Below are 23,567 nucleotides of genomic sequence, written 5' to 3'. Positions count from 1 at the left end.
GTGATGCTGCGGCGCTGGGCTGCGTTCGCGGTGATGTTTCGGAGCTGTGCCGTGTTTCGGGATTGCGTTTGCTGTGTTTGCGGGGCTGTGTTTGCGGGGCGGTCCCGCGGGGCTGTGTTTGCGGGGCTGCTCCGCCGCCGGGCGGGGCGGGGCGGGGCGGCGCGAGGCAGGTGCGGGGGGCCGGGGCGTGGCGAGGCGGGGGCGCGCGCCCCGTGCGTGAAGTCACCTCCGCCGTCAGGGCGGGCTCCGCCCCCTCCCGCGCTTCCCGCGCGGCCCTTTCTGCCTTAAAAGGACAATGGGGCGCGCGCAGCCGGCGGAGCTCGATTGAAGAGAACAGGGCCGTGGGAACGGCGCCTGCGCAGAGCGGCCGAGGGGCGGGCGCGGAGGGCGGGGCGTGGGGGGGCTCGCGCGGCAGAGCGCGGGGAGCCGGGGAGCGCGCGCAGCGGCGGGAGCGCCGCGCACCGCACGGGTGTTGGTGGGCGCAGCGCGGCGGTGAGTGATGCCTTCTCCCGGGCGGGAGGGAACGGCGGGCTCAGACTGAGTTTCTTGTTGTTCGGGGTTATTTTGTTGTTTTGTTTGCTCTTGGTGGGTTTCCTTCTTTTGGTGGTGTTGGGATTTTTTTTTTTTTTTGCAGTAGCCGGTAGTTTCTGTTCATTCTAAGTTATTTTCTGGAGCTTGTCCGCAGTTTCGCAGCGGCTAAAAGACTTTGCCGCCTTGAAACACTTTGACACGCGTGTGACTTCTGTAAGCGGCGTTTCTCCCGGTTTTTTCTTCGGTTAGTAGAGTTTTAAAGGATGGGCGAGCAGAGAGGAACGCCTCCCGCATTGTTGCGGACCCATCCTTAAAACTCTGACTTCTGCCTACACCCCCACACCCCCCTCCCCCCCCCCCAACCCCAAAGTACGATGAAATCTCCAGGTCTTTAGGAGGAAAGAGTAGCCAGTTCCCGATAATTTAACTCCGAAAGCAGTCCCAAGATGCGGAATGGGTTTGGAAAACCAGGCTGCAGGGCGCCTTTCCCGGGCCGCGTCTCGCCACGCGGGCGGCGCGGCCCCGCGGGTGCCGCAGGTGCGGCCCCGGCGCGCCCCGCAGAGCACACCTGTAGCTCCCGCGCACAACTTGGTGCCAGCGGGGTGGCGGAGGGGAGGAGGGTCCGCTGGTGCCCGCCACCTCTCCCTCCCCGTGTTTCACGTGGGGAGAGTGGCGGAGTTCTTATTGTTTCCAGTTATCAGTAGTAATTGCGGGGGGGTCCAAGTCCCTGCACGTTGCAGAGGGGCAAAACGTGCGGCCGCGGGCTGGTGGCACACGTGCTGTCGGTCACACAGGTCGCGGCGTGGGGCCTTCCCCGTCCTGCTCCCTGCCCCGTGCGTGGCGTTGCCGGCGTGGGGACGGTGCGGCGGGCGGCGATGGCGTCCTGCCGCTCCAGCAGCTCGCTGCCAGTGCAAGCGGCTCCCGTTCCTGCCGGCGCCCGGCGCCAACAAGTTTTAACTCGGGGCTCCGGAGGGCTGTGCGGCGCGGGGCGGCGGGGCGGCCGGCGTGCCCCCGGCGCGGCACGTAGGCAGCGCCCGGCTGCAGGGAAAACAAAGGGCTCGCATGTGCTGCGGGCGGCGCGGCTCCCCGGCGCGCCGGGGGAAAGCGCTCGTCCGCACCCGGCGGGGGCCCGGCCCCGGGGTGGCGGGTGGCGGTGAGGTGACACTTGTCGTGTGCGGGACGGTGTTTTTAAGCGACTGCCTGCCGGTTTTAGAGGAGTTTGGAGGGGCGGTGAAACTTTGGATACACACGCGGTCTGCACGGCACCGCGCTGAGCGCACGGCGCTGGGGCGCGCGGGCGGGCGGGCCCCGCCGGCCGCCCCGGGGCTGCCCCGGCTCTGGGGGTCCGCATCGCCCCCGCCGCGGCGTGCCCGCGTTGCCGGGAGGTCTGCGACGGCCCTTTGAAGTGAAACTGTTGCCATGTTTGAATTACGTCAGGGCCGAGCCATGAGGAACCGGAGCGGGGCGGGAGGGAAGGACCGGGGGGGCGGCAGGGCACGACAGTCACGGCGCCGGAACGGGGGTCCGAGTGCTCGGTGGTGCGGCCGCGGCTCCATCCCCGCTTCCCGCGCCGGATGGGGCGGCTGCTCCTCGACCGCGTGGTGGGGCGGTGTTTGCAGCGCGGGGGCCGCCTCGCAGCGCCCACCTCCGCGCTCGGGGCTTTCCTCCCTGGCGCGCCGCCTTCCCTTTCCTGTGCTCTTCTAATTTATATTTAATTTTACTCGTCTTTCGGCGAGTTGAGCACTTAGCAGCCCTCCACAGGGCGGGGGGCTGCGGCCACCCGCGTGTGCGCTCCCGCGGCTCCACCTGACCGGCGGGGCCGCCCGAGAAAGTAGGTCGTGTGCCTCGGGGGGGGTCTTTGTTCCCGGCGCCGCCGCCCGCCCGGCCCCGGCTCCGGCCGCCGGCGCTAACGGGGGGAGCGGGGCCGTGCCCGGGGCCACGCGGTGCCCGGCGGGAGCGGTACGACCGAGCTCTGCCTTTTCGGGCGTTTTTTAGCGCTAATTTTTAGGGTCTGGTGTCTTTTTGTTTTCTTTCAAAGTTGCAATCTTGCGCCAGGGAGGTACTCCCCGTTCCGCTCTCACTTTGATGAGATAAAAGTTGCCGTCTCCTCTCGTACCCCCCCGTCCGGATGCGTGTAGCTGAAGGGATTTAAAGGGACCTGCCAAACCTGTTGTTTACTCGAGCCGTGCCCGCACGCAGCGAACAGGGCTGAATCCCGCCTGCCCCGGAGCCCCCCCAGCGGCGCTTTCCTGGCGGGAACGGCCCCAGTTCGTCCTACAAAGAGCCTCGTCTCCGACTGACGGTCCGTCCTTCGGACCTAAATTATTCAGTGAACATTACAGTTGCAAAAAAACTTGGGAGCTGCCCCCCGGCACGGTGGCTGTGCAGGCTGCAGGCAGCTGATGCAGGATGCTGCCCGCTGCTGTGCCCTGAACACGTGTCTGGGCTGGAAGCCGGGCCCTGCCACCGTCCCCTCGTGGCTGGGGAGCGGCAGGAGAAGGCCCAGCGTCAGCGTCCTGCACTGAGCCCGCAGCTGCAACAGCACTAGTTGTGCTTGAGCACAACCCGCGATGCTCTTTTTTTTGAGTTTTTAATTTGGCGCTTAGCAAGGCGGCAGGCTGACAGCCGTGCACACAAGCGTTTCGCTCTTTGGGAAAGGCAGTCGGTGAGGGTGATGACTCCTTTACCGCGGTGTGCTTGCTTCCAAAGCTGAGACTGCTCCTGGCAGCCGTGTGCAGGGTGTGTGCACCCACCCCCTTCTCACCAGACTGCACGCAGACAGATCCACTGTGTAGTTTGCAGCTTTTTAAAATAAAAGATTGTACAAACTCTGCAGCACAGGGACAGACAGTGAACTGGAAACCTTTCCACTGATACCAGTGGACACTCAACTCCTTTAATATACAGGTGAACAGTAGGTTTCTTGAGATCTGTGCTCCCTGGTAGAGAAGCAGCAAGTAATAAGTCGGGATTTTCAAACACACCCACAGGCATGCAACATTCAGCTCCCACTGAAAGTAGGTGGGATTGAGTGCCAGAGCCTCTGGGAAAAATTCCTCCTCACTTCATCCTCTAAAAGGAGCTAATTGCCTATGTATTCAGTGTTCCTTTAAGAAGAAAATATCACTGACTTCTTTGCAGAAGATGTTAAAAAAGCTGATAAATTCACAGAGGCTAAAAATAAAGTTAAAACTGTGACGGTTTGTTGTCTCACTCATGCCGAACAGCTCTTTCTGTGTTAGCTAACTCTGTTTTGCATTGATTCTTAGCACCTGATACCTCGTACCTCTTTCATAATGACATGAACTACATCCACAGGGTCCTACTTGACAATCGGCTTCATTCTTGCACCCCCTCTAGCACTTGCTTTTTAACACAAGGAAGAAGCCAGTGAGCTGGGGCTTGAAAATTGCCTGGGCAGGACTCCATTTCACAACTCGAGCCTTTGCATTTCTGTAGAATGTGCTCCGTCCAAAGTCCCAGTGACATGACCAGTAATACTGCTTAAGGACATGGAAATGTATCCTTTTTAATGAAGTCACTTCAGCTGTTCTGCCAAATAATTACTGCTCCTTCTGTTCAAATCCCCATCCAGGTATGTTATCCTCTTTAAAAACAACATAAAAGAACCCAGCCAAAAACTACAAACCAAAACTCTTCACTGTCTCATGATCTCAAGTGGCTGTGATGCTTTTTCAGTAGCAGGTGCTTGCAGACAGCATCAGAACAGCTGTGGTGACTGCACTCAGATAAGCATCACAGGCTGAACTCCAGCACATTTGAGAACATCCCAGTTTTCCTTGCTGGGCTTATGCTCAGGCGGAGCATGGTGTTAGTTATGCAACAGGAGTTTCAGGCAGGGGGAAGTCATCTTTCAAGATGGAATGTCTGCAGGTGGGACAGGTTTGGAATTTTTTTTCCCCTTATGCAAATCTTACTGATTATTGTTTTCATGCTTTGGCCTATCCCTTCTGGAGCAGTAACCACATGGCAGTTCAGAGGAACACCCACATGGCACAGCCTTTCAGTTCTCTAGTTTAAATGAGATAGGAACTTCCTTCCCAGGGAAGATAAAAACAGGTGAGCAGGCTTCTTTATGACTTGACTGCTTCTGGAAATGTAGCTAGGGACAGCTTGTTCCAGCCAGGATGCCATGGAGACTCAAACATAGGAAAGAAATGTCCAGTTTTATTTTTGATACGTGCTTAGTAGTTGCTTCTAGGTGCACTGGCTGTGCTGAGATTTCACTTCAGTACTGAGCACACAACAGTAGCTGTGGACATCTACCAGCAAAAGAGTGAGTTGCTTATTTTGTCAGAGGAAAGACTCCTGAAGATGTAGTTTTCACCTTTTTCTATTTTACTTGGCTTAATAAGTGGCAGCTCTGCTACGTGCTGTGACATTTGGATGTTCATGGGCTGTAGTAGCCAAATACAGCTTTCCTCCAAGTAAAATTGTTTTGGGTGTCGAGAGAAAGGAAAGTGGAAGGAAAAGTCTGAGGATCTAGGGGACCAGAAGAGTGTACACTATGCACAATTCCAAGGTTATGGTTGTTTGTTTTTTAAACCAACTCCGTTTTAAACTGTAGGGAGAGATGTCAGTAAAAAAATATTTTTGCAAATACTGAAGTTGCATTTTCAGATGACTCCCAAGTAGATTGGTCTCTCAACATCCTTGGAGCATTCTGGCTTTGTGCATGTTCAGATGTTCTTTTTTTTGAGGGATCCAATTTTAACTTCTCTTCCAAGGTTTTTTTGCAGCAGCCTGTAAACTCAGGGGAGGTATGTTTATGTTGAGTCTCTGATACAGATCAGTTCCTCTGTTGATGTACAATTCTCTGTCTTACAGTTGATTTTCAGTAGCAGTATTGCAGTTTATTTCAGCAGAGGGGCAGGCCCAAGAATTTATTCTGAGACCAGCAACTCTGGTTCTGGTGCCGTAGACAGCTCTGGAAGCATTTTTCGTGTGTGTGCATGTGCCTGGGTGCTCTTGCAGATGTAAAAGCCAGAGCACCTATGTTCCTTCTATATTAAGGCATCTGTTTTGTTCCCTTCAAAAAAAAAAAAGTATAATTTTGGCTGTGTTTCTTCGTTCCAGTGTATAGAAGAGAATTGTGAGATTTTTACTGACGGGAACCGGCTGCATCAAAGTATGTAGGGTAGATGGTATTTTTCTTTAGCCCAGCTTTAAGGGAGGCTGTGCCAAGGCTGTTTTGTACACAGAAAGGGAAATCAAATCGTTGTTCCCCTGTCTGACAAAGACACTGGCAGTTCTGGGTTGCACAAAGGGTGAATGATCCTGAATCAGTGGGGAGATGGGAGGAGAGGAGGATACTGAGTATTTGGACTGGCATGCCTCTGCTCTCCCAGTTACTCCAGGGAATGTTTCAGCTTTGCAAGAAGCAGGTGAGCATGTTCATTCCCACTGGTAATTGTGTTACAAAGAGAGACATGCCTGTCTTCTAGGAATTCAGTCCTTTCTATTATAAAAGGTTTTCATTCTTCTTGGGTGATCAGAAAGAATGCAGAAGGAATCTGGAAAAGCAAATGAAAGTGGCTCAGCTTACTTTAAGATCTGAAAGAGTTCAGAAGTTCTTCCCTAACTTGAAAACTTAATGAGCATCTGAAGCAATGCCTCCTTTTAATTTAGATCATCAAATTAAACTTTGCAAAGAAAATTAAGCACCAAATTCTAGTCTTGACAGGTAACAAAAACATGAAACCATTTTCACACACATGCTTCTTTGTACCAGCCTTTCACAAAGGTAATAAGCAGAGTGTGGGGAATTTTTTTTTTATTTCCCACTACTTTTCTCTTCCTGACTCTTCATGACTTTACTGTTCTCTTTTGCAAGACAAGTTTCTATTTTTGATGTTGCTTTTTTAAAAGTGAGAGGGCAGAATAATAGAGCATTTTCCTGGAGACTTTTCTGAGTCCATTCAAGTTGCTAAAGCAGTTGTATAAAGCAGAACTTGAGGGAATAGCAACTTCTACAAGGAGAAGCTGAGGAGAGGGACACCAGAGAGGGAGGAGGATCATTTTTACCCTGACTTGGAAGGATACTGCTTTCCAACTAGTGCAGATAAATCTTCATTCTGCTGAATGACAGATAACACTCTGCTAAGATTTCTGATTCTTTTTTGGAGATCTGTCCCTTCTGTGCAACTGCTGATGTATTTTAATAACGTGCTTAAATTTGGCAAATAATAACAAAGTTAAATAGCATCAATAACATGCTTAGATTTGCAGAATTATGTTGTGCAATGCTTTTTCATTTCTAAGCAAGTTTCTTAGTTTCTACTTGCCATCTTTTTTGTGTGTCCCAGATTTCACATGGTTAAAGTTCCACAACTAAGATTCAGGTGTTAGGGCAGCTGGCATCCTAACTCCCTCGTTCTAACTCAAAATGTAAATTGCAAAGCTTTCAAGTTAAACCTGTTAAAGGGCACAGCCATATTGACTTCAAAGTCCATATTAGCTATTAAGCTCTCCAGCTGACAGAATATTTATTGTATAATGGTCAAATGGCAACTGTTTAGGATTAAATGTGTAACTGGACTGACGCCTTCCATTTATAACTGCACTTGGATGCAGTTGTCAGACAAATCTGTTTAACTTGTGGTTTTTGCTACTAGCTCTTCCCCATTCAGACATGATGTGTGGTAATATCATTGCTGACCATTCATCAAGTGGGAAACAGATGGCACTAGCTTCCCTTCTAGTGAGGGATGGTGTTGAAAGGCTGCTCCTGTGAGAATGGCAGCAATGATGCAAGCTAAAATATTTTCAGAATATATATGTTTTCCAGTCTTTGCCAGAACATTGATTGTAAAACATACATCTTATTCTACTGTGGTGTAAATACCAGCTGGTGACAGAGATCATCTTATCACTGTCTGGACTGCTGGAAGGAACCGGGTTAGAAAGTAAACTACATTGTTGGTAGTTGTTTCTTGCCACATAGCAGTTGAGATTTTCTTGCCGTTTAAGTTTGGCAGCACTGATGAACTTTGTGTCTGCAATTAGTCTTTGACTTTCTAAAGAAAAGTACCAGACTGCAGATTTAACATTGGAGTAGCCAAACAACATCTAAAATTGCTGTTTGGAAGTTGAAAATTCCCAGGTGAGCACGCTGTTGGATCTCCAGAGTCTTGTTGAGCAATGTCCTCAAGAGCATCTCTTGAAGATGCACATTGGGTGCTAAGAAACTAAATACACAAAGTGTTTGCCTAGATACTCTGTTTATTTTCTTGGCAGGTCTTGACAGGAATGTTCACCTGATTTGGCTGTGCATTCATTTGCTACACATCCAGCAGAGACTGAGAGTAGTTCTGAGTTTAACCATCCCTCAGTGAGCCCATTCAGCAGGTCTCTACCTGGATACTTTCTTTTACTTACTAGATCTACTCCTGGCCTTCAGGCCAGTGCTGTACTAATACAGGGAGTGGTGTATCTCCTAAAAAGCCTGGCACCACTTGGGTTGACTTTGCTGGATATTTGCACAAGTTAACCTTGGGAGAATGCAGCCCTAGGTGAGCTCCTTGTGCTGTAAATGTGAAGAAAGGAGTTCAGCACTTCAAGCCTGTGGAAGACAGTGTGAGCTGGGACAGGAGGGAAGGAAAATCTTATCCTCTCCTATCTTTCTCCCAGGCCTGGAGGATTTCCTTGGTATTCAGCTTGTGCAAGTCTCTTGCCATCAACAGGCTCTACAAGGTCAAGACAAGCTTTATGAGTCTTCCTCTTCTTCAATGTTGGTGCAGTAGTATTTGCAAAGAGCCACAACTTCAGTGAGCACCAAATGGTCTCATATATGCAAGACTGAAATGCAAACATGGACACTTTCAGCTGGAAATGGGTTCCTTAATGGATTTTGTGTCAGAATATTAGCCAGCAATATTGGATACAATTTTTACTTTTCTCTTGTTCTTGGAAACCTGGGAAACTGCATGTTTATTTTGCTGTGCTCCTGTACTCCTGATCTTCCCTCCTGGGATGGGGGGATGTATTTTCACCTCTTTGTAGGACTGTGGCTGGGCTTGGGTGGTTCCATAGCTTTAGCTGTGGTCCCCCAGGAGTGCGCAGGATCTTTTCCTGGTGCACACAATCTCCCTGTCAGTCAGGTGAGTGTGATGCTGGGTATGGTTGCTTTGTGGAAGCACTTTTCTGACCTTACCTGAACCTGCCTTTCAAAATATTTTATTGCCATAATGATGCAGCAAGTCCTGTCAGTGTAGACAAAAGATTTCAGATTATTTTTCTCTGTATCACTAGGGGGTAGAAGGATTACAGCCCTTACCTTTCTGAAGGTGGAAGATTTGGGGACAGATGCCTATGCCACAAACGTTAACCAGTAACCTGAGTTGGGTTACTGGGACTTGGTAGTATCTGGGACTGAGAAGTGACTGACAGCTCCCCCTTGCCACACTTAACTCACAAGTGATGGAGTTGCTCCTCTCCTGAAAGTCCTTCCTGAGCTGCTGGGTCATTCCGTAATTTTTTGTACCTACTTAATGAATTCAGCAGCTTGGCCTTTGTTAGGGAAAGAGAGGGAAATGTGTTATTTGCATGGCTCCATCCAGTTTTAATTTTTTTAAAGCAGAAGTTCTCAACAGTGGGAACCTATTCTCCTGGAGCTTCCTGCAGCCAGAGGTCTGTCCCCTCTCTGAGCACTTGGTGTGTGATGAGCAGCAGAGGTGGCTGCTTGCTCCTTGCAGCAGGTCTTGGAAGCAAACCTTGCAGCAGGGTCTGTTCAAGGGAGAACATCTTGGAACAGTCCCTGCCTGTGTTATGAGACAGATGCTGTGTGGCCTGTGAGGACTTGCTGTGTGTCCAGGCCCAGCGCCAGGAGAGCAGCAGCTTTGCTCAGTTTTTTGTTTGGGTTTTTGAAGCACTATGGGAGCCCTGTTTGCTCTGACAATGTCTCATGCCGTGTCAGATTGTGCCTAACAGGAGTCTGCACTGGGGAACAACCAACTCAGGAGAGAACTGCTTTGGTGGGGGGTCAGCATGTGTTGAAAGGGTCTTTATCATGGTGGCTGCAGTAACTAACCTCAAAAGTTTCTGCCTGGAAGATGGCTCCACTGTATGATACCTGCTCTGATAGCAAAGGCCAGCCTTGGTGTACTGAAAAGAGCAGGCAGATCTCTAAGAGCAGGAGGGAATTCTTGGCTTTCTGGGCTGGCACCAAGTGTGCAGAGCTGGTGGTTGCAAAGTAGCAACTTCCCTGTAACCGGAGTTCCGTCCGTATTGGATGTGTGGTAGGCACATGCTGAGATGTGCCCCAGGGTCCTGCTCCATGGCCCTTTCTTTCCTAGCTAGGTTTCCTTCCCATGGAAAGCAGGGTGGGGAGGGCAGGAGGGCGAGAACAGAACATGTGCTGACATGGAGCTGGGATGCTCACTCGGTCCCTGAGAACGGAGAAATGCTCCCGGGTCCTGCAGTGCAGACAGGGCCATTGAGGGCTGGGTGGGACTCCACCCTGCTGTTTTTAGAGCAGCTTTTCAGGTATGTCTGCCCTACAGCCTGGGGGTATGACTGCAGCTCATTTAAAATTACTCCTACTCACTCTTAGCAAAGTTTGCCAGGGGTGTTTCCAACCAGCACCGATGGTGGTGGTGATGAAGTAGTTCAGTGACCCAGAGTTCAGCTGCCACCTCCTTATCCATGGGCTTGGGCAGGTTCACACGGCCTGTCCTGCAGTCTGTTCTGCCACATGCACAGGAGTTGATTTGGCCAGGTTGGCTGCATTCACACATCTGGGTTGTGCTGTTGTAGATGTGCCCTTGGAGTAGATTTGTGCAGTAAATGAGCTTGTTATGGGTCCTGCTGGGTATTAATATTCCAGCTGTGAATTATATAACTTTTTAAACAACTGCATTCTAGGTGCATCTGTTCTTCTGAGGCAACATGAAAAACCTGTGCTCTAATGTAGCAGTTTTTTTTTCTTTTATTATCTAAGTGATAATTGACACCAGTTTCTGTTTGTTTTCGCAGGCTACAGCTGGGAGGAAAAGATGTTTGGCTTTCACAAACCGAAGATGTATCGGAGTATAGAGGGCTGCTGTATTTGCAGAGCAAAGTCTTCCAGTTCTCGTTTCACTGACAGCAAACGTTATGAAAAGGATTTCCAGAATTGTTTTGGGTAAGATTCCCACCTTAGTCATCAGTTCTGGCATTGATCTCTAAGCTGCAAACCTCATGTACTGTCCTTCTTGTTCTGAAAGCCTGAAAGATTAGGTTAGCGGAGGGGAGTGGTGGGAAAAGACTTCTTCAGCTTCCTCACAGCTTTCCTGGGCAGACCAGGAGGGACTGGATCTTCTGCTGCTGTGTACGATACCATTTGGTTTTCAATCCACTGTCACTGCCAGGGGAGAGCTGGTAATTCATAACAACAAAGGGTCAGGCTCATGTCTCTCCCACCTCACAGCACGGGCAGGGATTTTAGACTTCTCTCAGACTGTGCATTTTTTGCTGGTTCCATAGAGGTGTAAACACCTACATAAAATAATAATCTCTACAGATCCATGGGGGCTTTCTCTGGCTCTGAAGAGTCAAGAATGTTAGATAAAACTTGATGAGTAAATATTTAGCAGTTTCAGCAGGGTTTATGCAGAGTACCCTGTTACAAATATCAGTGTCTTTGTTCAAATAGGACATAGCAATGCGTTATTAAAACTTCTCATTGGAAAACCATTCTCTTGGAAAGTGCTCAGCTTTCCAATTAGATAATGTTACTTAAAAGCATTGGCAAATAAAACTATAAATACTAGCGATTTCTTATACCAGTTACTGCGATCTTTCAAATTTTTTTAATGTTTTTGAAGAGCTTTGAAATTTTATATAAAATTCACGAATTTTCCCCACTTTTTCTAGAAACACTCTTTTCGTGTAGTGAACTTTAGAGTGCTTTGTGTTTACCTTGGATTTTTGTACACAAGTCTGGTGGTGACAGTTTTCCTTATCGTATTTCTTAACTACTGTCCTTGGCAGTCAAAGGCTGTGTGCAGATCCATTGCTTTTTTTTTTTTTTTTGTGATTGTTGTTTTTAACTGCAATAAAGCAACTTGCAGTTTACCAGGACCGTTGTTGTGCTATCTGAAATATGTTTGCCAAGGTAAAAATGCAGATTAAACACTGGGCAAATAATTGTTTTCTGAGTCTGCCTCATTCATCTATAAATTATCCAAAGCCTTCCTATTTAAATAGCCAAAAAATTCTACAATGTTTCCCTGTTATATTTCTTTTAGCATGTATTAGCAGTAGAGACGATTCCTGAAGAAAGCTTGTTAGAGGGAGCAGCTATTGCTGTCATTCCAGTGACTGCTGTTTCTGAAACCTTATCCTGTGTTCATGTGGGAGTGTGTTAGGTGATATTTGTTACTCATCCTTGAAGCTCTGTGAGAAAGTTAAGACCTGAGTAAGCTTTTGATGTTTGTTCCCAAGTGTACGTTTGAATAACATGATTATTCCTCCTTCTCCAAACTAACCGATCCACTGCAATTGTGTCTTGGTTTTGGGGGAAAAAATTCCAAAACCTGCGGGTGATAGGACTGTTGTTTTCAGTGCCCCTCTGGAGGCAGATTGTGACACCTTTTATTTCTGTGTGGAAGAGTGCTTTCTGAAAATGAGACCTGGTCTTTAAATGTCACTGTTTGAGCATCCCAGACGAACTGTAATGCCAGAAAAACTGAATTTCAGAGCCCTTCTTATTCATCAATTTTTATATTTCTTGCTGTTACCAAGTGGGGGTGTGCTTTTTTAACTGCTGTTAAGTGATCTTTGCTTCTGTTTTTACCAGGCTCCATGAGGCTCGCTCAGGAGATATTTGCAATGCCTGTGTTCTTTTGGTGAAAAGATGGAAAAAATTACCAGCAGGATCCAAAAAAAACTGGAATCACGTTAGTAATTTATTTCTCTTCTGCCCCAAAACCAACTCTTTCTATAGAGGGGAGGTGCTGGCAGGGATTTGGGGTTTTCTCTTTCACCCACACTCTCCCTTCCCACCCTCAGCATCTCTAAATCCTTCCTGGAGTATTTACTACTATGTGGCTCCTACTTGCTTATGTGCAAATGGTGATTATACAAGCCTGAGATGGAGTCACAGACCGACTTACCTTGTAATTCCTTGTTTTCACAAGCTCATAAGTTTGTCCAAAAGTCTCTTATGACATTAAAAAAAAAACAACAAACAAAGACAAAACATTTCAAGTTTGACCTTTATCCAAAATTGGTTGCTTTTTTTTTTCCCAAGCAAAGTGACTTGCTCAAACAACACATAAATCAATCTCATTTAATCAGATAATTACAATGACTAATATCTTGGAGCTATTTTCACTCATATATTCTGTTTTGATACATCTAATTCAATTCAGGCCTAGGGCTGGGAGAATGATCAGAATTCCTTGTGTATATAATAATCTTTATCCAGGATGCCTTGATAGTAGTGGGATCCAGAACTATGGTTATTACTACTACTGGTTTTACACAAAAGTTGAATTTATGATTAAAATAACCCCCAAAAACTCCAGAGCAAATGCTTGGCAGACACCCTTAACTGGACCTATATATGCTTAAACAATTATTTGTTTCTAGACTGAATGTGTCAAATATGGGAAGTTGGCAGAAAGATGAATCAAATGTGCTTTTTAAACTAGTGTGCTGTGTTTTCCTGCAGATTCAGCCTCTTGCAGAGGCTGAGATTCAGTCAGATTTAAATGAAACACAAGAGTGTCAGTGCACAGAACTGCCTGGGATTAACTAAGGGGGTTTTGAGCACCTTCAGCTCAGTCAGTACCTCTGTCTTGTCTGGGGCAATATCTGGGCATGATGCACAAGTATTCAGACATGCATTTTCTCTGTTCTAGGTGGTAGATGCCAGGGCTGGACCCAGCCTTAAAACAACATTGAAACCAAAGAAAATGAAAACTCTGTCTGGAAGCAGAATAAAGAGCAATCAAATCAGCAAACTGCAAAAGGAATTCAAGCGGCACAGTAAGTGAATCCAAAGAGATTTTGGCGATAAACTTCAGCCTCCCCTAACACAGCTCACTGTTAACTGGCCAAGCTGAATCACTCTCTAGATTTGGTTGTGCACTCACACGTTTGGGCTCTCCCTGTTTTTACAACCTCTGAGAGCTTGGGGAGGGTGTGGAATGAGAAGGAGGAAGAGCTTGTGTGCAGGATTGGCTGCAAGACAGAGGTGGAGAAGTGGCAAGAGAGCATGGCGAGTCTGGCTTGAAAGTGCAGGCAGTTGTAGCTTATGTCCCACACTTAAATGACATATGCCTAGAAAGAACATTTTGGGCAAAGATCTCATTGAAACGGAAATGGGAAGAGGCTTCTCCTTGCATTCAGTAATGTGCTATGGCTGTTTTCAGCTCTCTTTCCTCAAAAAATTCAGTCTTTTTCTTCCATACATACTTTTTAACATAGATTTAACTCCCCCCCTTTAAATTCCTACCGTGTTTCTTTATACCTTCCTCTGCCAGTCTCAGTGATTTCTTTCCTGGAGTACTCCAAACGTATTTGGATTCGTAGCTTTCCAACGAAACCATCTGCCAGTTATGCTATAAATGTGTGTCAGTACTTATGGCTTTTCTTCTAAAGCAAACCTTCCAGCTTCCTAACTGTTGCTGACTTGGTCTCTCTCTCTCTCACTCTCTCTCTCTTTCAATTATCCTGCCTAGTCAGAAGAAGTCTGAACAATCAATAAAGGCCCTGGCCCAATGAGCTTTTATCTTCTCATTCAAGGCACTATAGTTAATCTAATTGTATTACTGTAGTTGTTAGAACAGCTGAAAGGTAGGAGAGTAGACACTGTTGTGTGTCTGCACTGACTGTAGTTCTGTAGTCTGTTGATCCAGCAAAAGCTCAATACTACCCAACAAACACATAATGAGGATATAGATATATAGATACGTATATAGAATGCACTGTTGGGAAGAAGCTTGCAGCACTTTACCTGAAAGGGTGAGAGAGAAAGTCTGGAGCACAGATCTCCACTGTCTGGAGGGATCTCCGAGCATGGCCTGTGTGGGCTTTGTTTAAGAGCCAGAAACTGAAGTCTGATCCTGAGCCTCTTTCCAATCCCTCGTGTACAAGGACTCTCTCCACTTCTGAAGTCTGTTTCACAAATCCTGACACACTCTCTTTTGAAACAGGCAGGAACAAGTGAAATAAATGGCTTGTCATCATTAGGTTTTTCTTGCTAATTTAGACACATCCGTGCCTCTGTTCCCAATCCACAAGTCAGGAGGGGAAGGTAAGTCGTTGGATGCATGTCCTGATCCTTGTATTTCTTTGTCCTACAGATTCTGATGCCCACAGCACGACTTCGAGTGCCTCCCCAGCTCAGTCGCCCTGTTACAGTAACCAGTCGGACGATGGCTCTGACACAGAGCTGAGCGCTGGGGCCAGCAGAACACCAGTGTTCTCCTTCCTAGATCTCACTTACTGGAAAAGGTAAAAAGCAACAGATCACTCCCTCTGTGCAGGCAGCAAGCGCATTTTGCATACGTGCTGCTTGATTCTGCCTCCTCTTCTTGATTTGGTATAAGCACATATTTAAATCACAGGGCGTTACACAGCACCTGTCTGTCCGTGCTTGGAAAGAAATGCTTTGCATTTAAGACATTTTCCCCTATCTCCCTAAACACTAAAACAGTTTCTGGGGAATACTTTTTGCTGATTTTGGGAATAGCAGATCATATTCCTGTCTGTCATTATCTCTTCTTAAAACTATGCCCTGTAGATATGTGTTGCCACATACAAGAGTGCTCTCAGCTTGCCAGTAAAACATAGCATTTGATTTGGTTGACTTGTGATGGTAGTCATTCGGTAAAAAAAAAAAGTCCTGGAATGGGAGGAAAACCACAAGGTTTTCTGGGAGCTGACAAGCTTGTTATCTTTTATTGCATGTTGTGGCACAGTAATCCCTTGTTTAGCTAATTGCTCAATTGAAATTGTTGTGACTTTGCTGCCTCCTCTCAAATAATATTTGCAAGTGCATTGTAGCCAAGATTGGTTCAGCCCAGATAGTTGTGTCTGAAACTTCTCTGGGAAGCAAAGTGGGAGACTTGGTTTTGTATAGACATGTTTGGTTTTTTTCTATGTGTTTTTTTGGGGTTTGGTGGTTTTTTGTTTTTTTTTTCCCCCAAAGACCTGTTGTGGATTTAGACACAGACTTGTTTTCTGTTTGTGAGCAGTCTTTCTGCCTCTGGGCTGGAGGCTCAGTAAAGTAGTGTCTGGGGTCAGACTTACTTTTTGCATATTTGTGAATTCTGTATAATCTAAACAGACGAAGTATCTGTCTTCCTTCCAGGCAAAAGGTCTGCTGTGGAATTATTTACAAAGGGCGTTTTGGAGAAGTCCTCATAGACACTCATCTCTTCAAACCTTGTTGTAGCAATAAAAAGTCTGCCACTGAAAAGCCAGAGCAAGAAGGACCCCAATCTCCAGCAATCTCCACCCAAGAGGAGTGGTGACGTCCTTGGGTAGCTGCAGAAGGTTATACAGATCCTCTTATTCTCTGGAAAAATACTAGAAAAGTGACTGTTCACTTTGGACACCTGCTATGCTGCCAAAAGACTATTCCCTAGAACTGTTTTGGGTTTTACTGCTACAATTCCACAAACTCTGAAGCCAGTTTGTATCCTTTCAGAAAGACTGTACATAATATTTAAGATGCTATGGAACACTTGGCAAAGCTGAATGCTGCTGCAAGGTTGTCTAATTTTCCCCCACACTCACTTCCCAAGTGAATATGAGGATGGGGTTTGTATATTAAAGTATATGTAGTTCATGTTTCTGTATTGAAAGAAGCAGTGGTTGTAAGGCTTTTGTTGTTGTTTTTCTTCTTTCTTTAAAAGTTGGTTGGCAAACTTCCTAAATTTCCAAGAAAATATTTCATTCTTAGACATGTATGAGTCAATAAGATGAACTAATACATAGAAATGTTATAAGTCACCTCTCTAGTTATATAAATATATATTTTTTAAGGTGTGGCGATTTCACCCTATACTACTGACATAACAAAGACAAGTATTTCATCCCTCCCATGTGACACAGACTGGTAATCTGCAGACATCTCTACTTCAAGTGGTAGCTATCTGAGAAAGCCTCCAGCATAAAAGTGCTCTTGAGAAGGGATGGGAGAGCTCTCCACCTTAGCTAAAGATTAAGATTTGCCTATGAACTGAACATAGCAAAATGGGAGGTTACTTTGTTTTAAGCCAGCAGCAGTCACCCTTGGGCTTGGTGTAGTAACCCCTGGTGTTTGGAGATGGACCAAGAAACATCTTAATGCCCAAGTCAGGTGTAGATGACAACCAAAACTGGGTAACTGCTCTCTGTTGGCCCAGTACAGCTGAAATGTGACCACAAACAAGATTCCTCCTGTTTTTGGACCTGACAAAGAACCAAACCCCTTGCTAAGCAAATCAGGCTCTGGCCCAGGGACATAATCTGGTTGCAGCCTGGGGTCTGGATTCACAATAACTGTTTTGAAACCCTTCCCCTGCAGTGCTTCTCTGTGTTTGGGTTTTGTTGGGGTTTTTTCCCCCCGTTTGTTTATTTAAGCAACTGCTAGATCAACACTTTTGTGAATACTGAATCTGAAAAGTTCTGCTAAGAATGGTGCTGTGCTGAACCAAGGCAGCAGCTCTGTTTGCATATGCAATCAAAAGATAATACTTTCTACACAGATTCCCAGACAAGCTCATATGCAAATTGTTGTGACACTCCTTGAAACTCTGCTTTGCTGTAGGATGGAAGCAGCCTCCTGGAAGGCTGTGCTGCAGTTCTAGCTCCCAGTTGCTTCACGTTCCTTTTATGAAGGTTTTACCTGTGTGAGTTGGGAATTCTGCTTTTTGGTTGTTTGGTTTTTTTTCCTTGTTTTAGGGGGAGGGAGGATTTTTTTTTTTTTTATTACTCTTTTGGGATATCCTACAATGGATTGCGACATGGTGTGATTCTTGGGGTGTCCTGTGTAGGGCCAGGAGTTGGAGTTGTTCCTGATGGGTCCCTTCAACTCAGCGTATTCTATGATTCTAAGCTTTCCTTTTTGTGAGAGTCATTGGCATAATACTGTGGTGGGTAGGGTTTAGGACTGGATTTCCACGTAGTCTCGGTTCTTGAAACACGAATACTTAGCAAATGAAAATATAGATAGGGAAAGATATGCAGGTTTTAAGAGGAGCCTCTACCCTCAAAGCTTTTTTTTTTCTTTCTTTTTTTCCTCTCCTGTTGGTTCAGCCAATCTCTGGAGAGAAAGAAAATCAGGGGAAACAGGGCTTTGACTTATCACAGCCTTACACCTTAGAGCTTTCCTTGGATGCATTTTGCTTTTCCTAAACTCTGAGATTTTTAGGAGAGGACAAAGCTGCTTACCTTGCTTTTATTCTCAACCAAATAGAATCATTCAGGTTGGAAAAGACCCAAGCCTATTGAGTCCAGCCATAGATATAATGGATACTTGATTGTATAAAGGCATAACTAGGTTGGTCATGTCTAATAAGGGCTTGAGCAAGAGTCCTCGCTGTGTTTGCAGACACCTATTTCATGTGAATTTGTGTTTTCAGCATCTGCCTAAGAAGGCTGCAGTGTTGGTGGTAGGATGTGCTCTGATACGGATCATCTCTTCTGTATTTATTTATTTATTGCTAGAGTTCAACCGCCAACTGCTTCCCCTACTCCCTCCCACCTCTTCCATTCCCGGTAGTCATGCAAAATGAGTAGTCATGCACTTTGTATTAATGTATTAGAAATCTATGGAACCTGTTTTGTACTTTTATACTGTTCAGACACTTGTAATCCAAACTTTGTTTTTACTAGGGTAATGAATAAATTTTGACTTATTTAGAAAATAAGCAACTTCTTCTGTGTTTATTTCAGCTCTGTTCTTCTGTTAATTAGTTTTAGTGTTGGACCCAGTCCAGGCAACCCATGTTTCTATTTGAACAAGACCAAGCCTTTTTTTGAGGGAGGGAAGTGAGGTAATTCCCTTCCTATTTAATTTGGAAAGAAGAGCAGAGCAAGGGAAGGAGGTGGTGTTTGTTATGACAGACAGCTGTCTCGGGGCAGAATCACAAGCTTTTCCTTGGCACTGCATGTGTGTCAGGCATTCCTTTACTGGGAATGGGTGGTGCTGGCATTCCATGTTCCCAGGGGGCTTGTTCTCTCTCTATCACACCAGCATTCATCAAAGGCCATCACTGAAGGATTGGTGCTGACAGAATTTGGAAACATCCCTGTCCAGACCCAGAGGAGTTGGTGGAAGAGACTCGTGCTCCTCTGTTGGAGCTGGAGCCTGGCATGTTCCTTCCCACGGCAGGCACAGGCAGCTGGATGAGCTCCAGCAGACTGGTGGGAGCAAGGTCTCTGGTAGGAGCTGTGAGTAACTGAGTTTAGAAGATAATGGGGAAAACATTGCAACCTTAAGCATGATGGTGTGTTGCAAGAGGCTATTTTAGACTTCGGTGGCTACGCTGATTTATTCCTGCTGATGTGCTGGCTGTTTTCTTACAAATTGAGCACGGTGGTATTCAGAGATGCATGTAGAAATCATTTCAGAAAGCTCTGCATAGACTGCCAGATTGTAGTACAATAGTATCTGATATTTGCATTACCTGCTGTAGATGGCTGAATATACCTTGGACATAATTCGGTTCACCTAAAATAGAAACTCTATGTAAAATCACTAAAGAGAAGCAGATGCACCAAAAGGTGGTTGAAAGCAAGTAATCTACCCTGTAACCCATTATTTGCAACTTTCCACCCTGTTTCAAACAATTAGTTCCTTTTCTCACTTCTTACACTGCTGCTGCACACCAGTGACTACAGCTGCTGTCAGGGTAACCTCTGGGTGCTGAGGACATCTGTGTTGATGGATAGAGGGCTTTGCGGGGCAGAAAATCTAACAGGGTTACAGCTGTGGAGGCAGAAGCTCCTCTGGGGAACATCGGGGAGGAATCTTCAGAGCAACGGGAAACAAAATCTGGAAGCAAAATCCTGGGTGTAAAGTCCTCTTGTGCTTCACCTGGGTCAGCTGTTGCAATGACAAGTGCAACATCTGCTAAAATACCTCAGAGCGCATGCATTATAAAGATATTTTGGAGAGGATTGTATTGAAAGATGAGAAAAGCACAGCATGGGACAAGAAGATACTTTGTTGGAGGTCACCAGTAGACAGGGAGCAGATCCAAGATTTCCAAAGCCTGAGCTTCCAGTGCTGCTGCTGAAGCATGCAATGGCAAACTCTGTTTGCTTTTGTGTGGTGCTGCATGAAGAGTAATTTTATTCTGATTTGTACAGTTTTGAAGTCTCTGACTTCTACAATGCTGAACCTGAGACACGCTTTCTGAGTGGATGACTGGGTCCCATCCAGTCCCAGTGACTGAAAAGTTACAGCTGCTCTGTAGTCATATAAAAAATTCATTTCAGTATAATGTAAGAAAAAGGGAAACTCTTCCTAAATGGTTCTGGGTATGGGAAGGAGCTGTTCGTGATCCTGCTCAGCCCTTGCCCTCGCTGTTGATGTCTCATCACCACAGACACGGTTTCATGCCTCAGCTGCGAACTTGGCCCAGCATCCCTGCAGAAGCAAGAGGATGGGAGAGCACTGGCAATGGATGGGGAAACATGCCGTAGCTGAGACTTCTTAGAAAGGTACGAGGGAATCGGGCTCTTTGAGGGCTGCAAAGAAGCGTGGCACGGGTGGCTCTTACTGCCGACCTCTACAGCACGGCCTGACAATACCAGGGAGGCCACGGATGTTTACGAGGAGGCTGCAAAGTCCCTGCTCCTCGCCGGCCCCGGGGGCCACCAGGTGGCGCTGGCCCGGCCCGGTGCTGGGCAACACGGACCGGGTCTGGTCCCGGCTGCGGCCGGCGCGTCCTGGGCAGTGACGGCATCCCTGTTCCCGGCTGCAGTGACAGCATCTCTGCATGCCCGGCTGCAGTCCTAGCCTCCTGGGCATCCCAGTTGCAGTCCCAATGTTTCTTTCCCAGCTGCAGCACCGGGATCGAGCTGTGAGCTGCTGTGGCTCAGGCACCGCGGGCAGCCCTCGGCTCTCCGCACTGTGCCGGCACAGCTGGCCTCGCTCTCCAGCCACAAAACCCGAGCACAGACCTCATCGCCGCCCGTCCTTGCTCACAGCCGCAGGAAACTGGGATTTTAATTGCCCTAATTTCATCTCGGCAAAGAGTTATTCGACACAAAAAAACAAAACAAAAAAGAGAAAAATTTTACCTGGGCAAACACAAATAATACCAGAAGATTATGATTGCCAGCCTGAGTAAATTAGTGTCATTGTCTCATCCAAGCCAGGTGGCATCAGATTTGGCCCAGTAAAAATAGTTGGCAACTGTAAGAGAGGTGTAAGGAACTACTGCCAGTGGGATCCGCAGGGAAAGCAGCTGGGTGGATGATGCACGTCTGCGTGCTATCATTGCTGCTGGAGCACGGTGCGATGATGGGAGAGCCACAGCTATACTCATGGTGGTCCTGGCCTGGGTGCTGCTGTTCTGAAGATATGGCTGCCCTACGAGGTTCTGAGAGCAGCTTTCCACTTGGCTGTTCTGAGCAAAGCAGCGCACAGACCCAGCACTGCTGCAGGCTGGGACACGCGGCAGGCAATTTTCTTAGAAGCTGGGCTAAAGATACTTCCTTGCTGCCAGGTCTGTTCTCAGGAATTTTAACTATGGAACAGCATGATGCCCTGGTGATTGGCAGTGCTGCACCTCTTAACTGTTTCACCTTCTGACATCTAGGAAGTTGCTTTCTGATGGCTCTGTCAGATCAAGGAGTTGGATCCTAGGTGTTTGCCTCCAAGTGATGATCTCTGAGCTCCCCTTCTATCTGAAACGAGAAGACCAAGGACTGTGACTTCTTCCCCACCACCTGTGACCACGAGAGAAATAGATTTTATATCCACTTACAGTCTTTTTTTCAACTCTGCTTTAGGGAGAGCACACATCAGGTCACAAATCAGTAGGTGGGCTTTGCTGCTACATTGAGAGGTTCTGGCATTCTGCTTTGCCCTATAGCTGCTGGCATGCCTTCTAAGATTTTTATCTTTAAGAAATGGAAGTTCTGGACATGCAGGAGGCACACATGGCATCTCTAACTTGCAGAGCACAGTAAGTATCAAGGGTCAAATCCTGCTCAAAGATGCAGGCCACTGCATCTTTGCATTGAGTCAAAAGGTCCTGTTCTTTCATCTGAGAACAGGTGCAAATTAAATGGCTGTGAAATTCACAGCTGATTCCCAGACACTATGTAACTAGAATCAACAACTTCTGTTCCACTCCAAAGGGATTTCACATCCATGTGCTCCTGCTGCTCATTAACATTGCCTTAATTAGCCCATGGCATTCCACAGCAGTCTGGTATTGCAGCAGGGTTCTGATCTAGTGGGAGGAGGTCTTCCACCTGCTTGAGAAACTTGACTAAGTAATTGGGAAAATGCAGTGGATTGAATCCAGGTGAAGCATCACTTCAGTCACTAATGGCTCCTGGCGAGGATTGTTTTCATGGCAAGGCCATCTTGTGAGGAATTAGAGAGCAAACCACAGCCTTTACAGAACCCTTTACAGAAAGGCTTCCACCTGGTAACAGTGGCACAGGGAGACTTCCCAAGGACCTAATTAGAGCTATGTAAATTATTAATAGTGAATGCAGCCTTTTTATGTCTGATTTACCAAAAAGCCCAACCCTTTTATGGAATCACAGAATCACTGGTTGGAAGAGACCTTCAATATCATCGAGTCCAACCCATGCACAAATACCTCAACTAGACCATGGCACTGAGTGCCACATCCAATCTTTTTTTAAACACATCCAGCTATGGTGATTCCACCACCTCCCTGGGCAGACAATTCCCTGGGGCTCAGGGGACTGTGCCAAAGAACCCTGCTGAGGACCTTGGCAGGAACTGCAGTGCAGTGTGCATCAGTGTGACAGGGTGCACCTGCAGAGGGATGCTCCATGTGCACAAATCAATGTGCCTGGGGCACAGTAGTGCCATGAGTGCCCTGGTGCCACACAGCCAGTCCACAGGCTCCTGCTGAGCCAGGCATAGGGGCAGAAATGCCAGGGCAGGAAACAAGATAGGCATTGTTCTTGAAGCTGCTGTGGTATAGACACTGCTGCAGTTATTTTATGTCCTGAAGAGGCATCAGATTCATTGTGCCCCTTTATGTCTCACTGAAATAAAGCAGGAAAATAGGAACTCTTCTCTTCTCTTCTCTTCTCTTCTCTTCTCTTCTCTTCTCTTCTCTTCTCTTCTCTTCTCTTCTCTTCTCTTCTCTTCTCTTCTCTTCTCTTCTCTTCTCTTCTCTTCTCTTCTCTTCTCACAGAGCTTTTAGAAATTTCAAAATAGTCATGAAGAGGTCAAGGTACCCTAAAAGAAAAACTAAGTAAAATCTAATCATGTTGTATACTAACTCTCTTTAAGTAACATCACCTGCTTAGTCTGATCCTGCCCTCTTTTCTCCCTTTCTCTCAGCTTTGTCTCTTTTAATGTTTCTGTCATTTTTGTCTAGCCTGTTGGACACACATTTGAAGTCTGAGTGATAACTAATCATCCTGGGTTTGCTGCTGACTCTGCACCTTTGAGGGTAGATGGCAGTCCTGGCACAAGTTGAATGTTTGAGACAAAAATCACACGGAAAATGAAAACAGAGTATCCACATGGATTTCATAGGAAGACTAAGCAAACGCGTCTCTTAAACAGAAAAAAAATAAGTTTTCTGATTGAAGGGAAAGATATTTTTTTTCAAAATGTAAACAGTAGTTAATGCATGCTCTCATTGCAGGTGAGGAATGCGCCTTTTAGGAAGGGTCTGAGAGAATATGGAGATACATGGGAATATTGAAAAGGAGTAGAGCTGAGAAGCATCAGGACCTGAACAGCTTTTCAGCAGTGTTCTCACACAGTAACCATCTGCTGTCTCTCGTGCTTCTGGAAGGCCCCTGTTAGCAGCCAGGAGGCATGAGCTCCCCTCGTCTGTGTTCGCAGCTTTCCATGGCAGACAGGCTGC

General features: G+C 46.8%; 1 protein-coding gene across 1 annotated transcript; it reads left to right on the top strand.

The window, feature by feature from the left end:
- The first annotated feature begins 416 nt into the window (after window positions 1-416).
- On the top strand, window positions 417-18,395 carry SINHCAF (SIN3-HDAC complex associated factor). Its single transcript, XM_014877058.2, has 6 exons — window positions 417-492; window positions 10,525-10,672; window positions 12,329-12,428; window positions 13,395-13,521; window positions 14,841-14,991; window positions 15,851-18,395. Exons 2-6 carry the CDS (start codon window positions 10,545-10,547, stop codon window positions 16,011-16,013), a joined length of 669 nt encoding a protein of 222 aa, XP_014732544.1. The 5' UTR covers window positions 417-492; window positions 10,525-10,544; the 3' UTR covers window positions 16,014-18,395.
- The last annotated feature ends 5,172 nt before the right edge of the window (window positions 18,396-23,567 follow it).

The sequence above is a fragment of the Sturnus vulgaris genome, chromosome 5 (assembly GCF_052056855.1).
Source record: "Sturnus vulgaris isolate bStuVul1 chromosome 5, bStuVul1.hap1, whole genome shotgun sequence".
Taxonomy (NCBI): domain Eukaryota; kingdom Metazoa; phylum Chordata; class Aves; order Passeriformes; family Sturnidae; genus Sturnus; species Sturnus vulgaris.
This window is presented reverse-complemented; position numbering and strand designations above follow the sequence as displayed.

What these genes read in the sequence shown, in the direction of transcription:
- SINHCAF (XM_014877058.2), top strand. Translation starts at nt 10,545, where the DNA reads ATGTTTGGCTTTCACAAACCGAAGATGTATCGGAGTATAGAGGGCTGC. An exon ending in GATTTCCAGAATTGTTTTGG is followed by an intron (nt 10,673 to 12,328) that starts GTAAGATTCCCA and finishes TGTTTTTACCAG; the next exon opens with GCTCCATGAGGCTCGCTCAG. An exon ending in CCAAAAAAAACTGGAATCAC is followed by an intron (nt 12,429 to 13,394) that starts GTTAGTAATTTA and finishes TCTCTGTTCTAG; the next exon opens with GTGGTAGATGCCAGGGCTGG.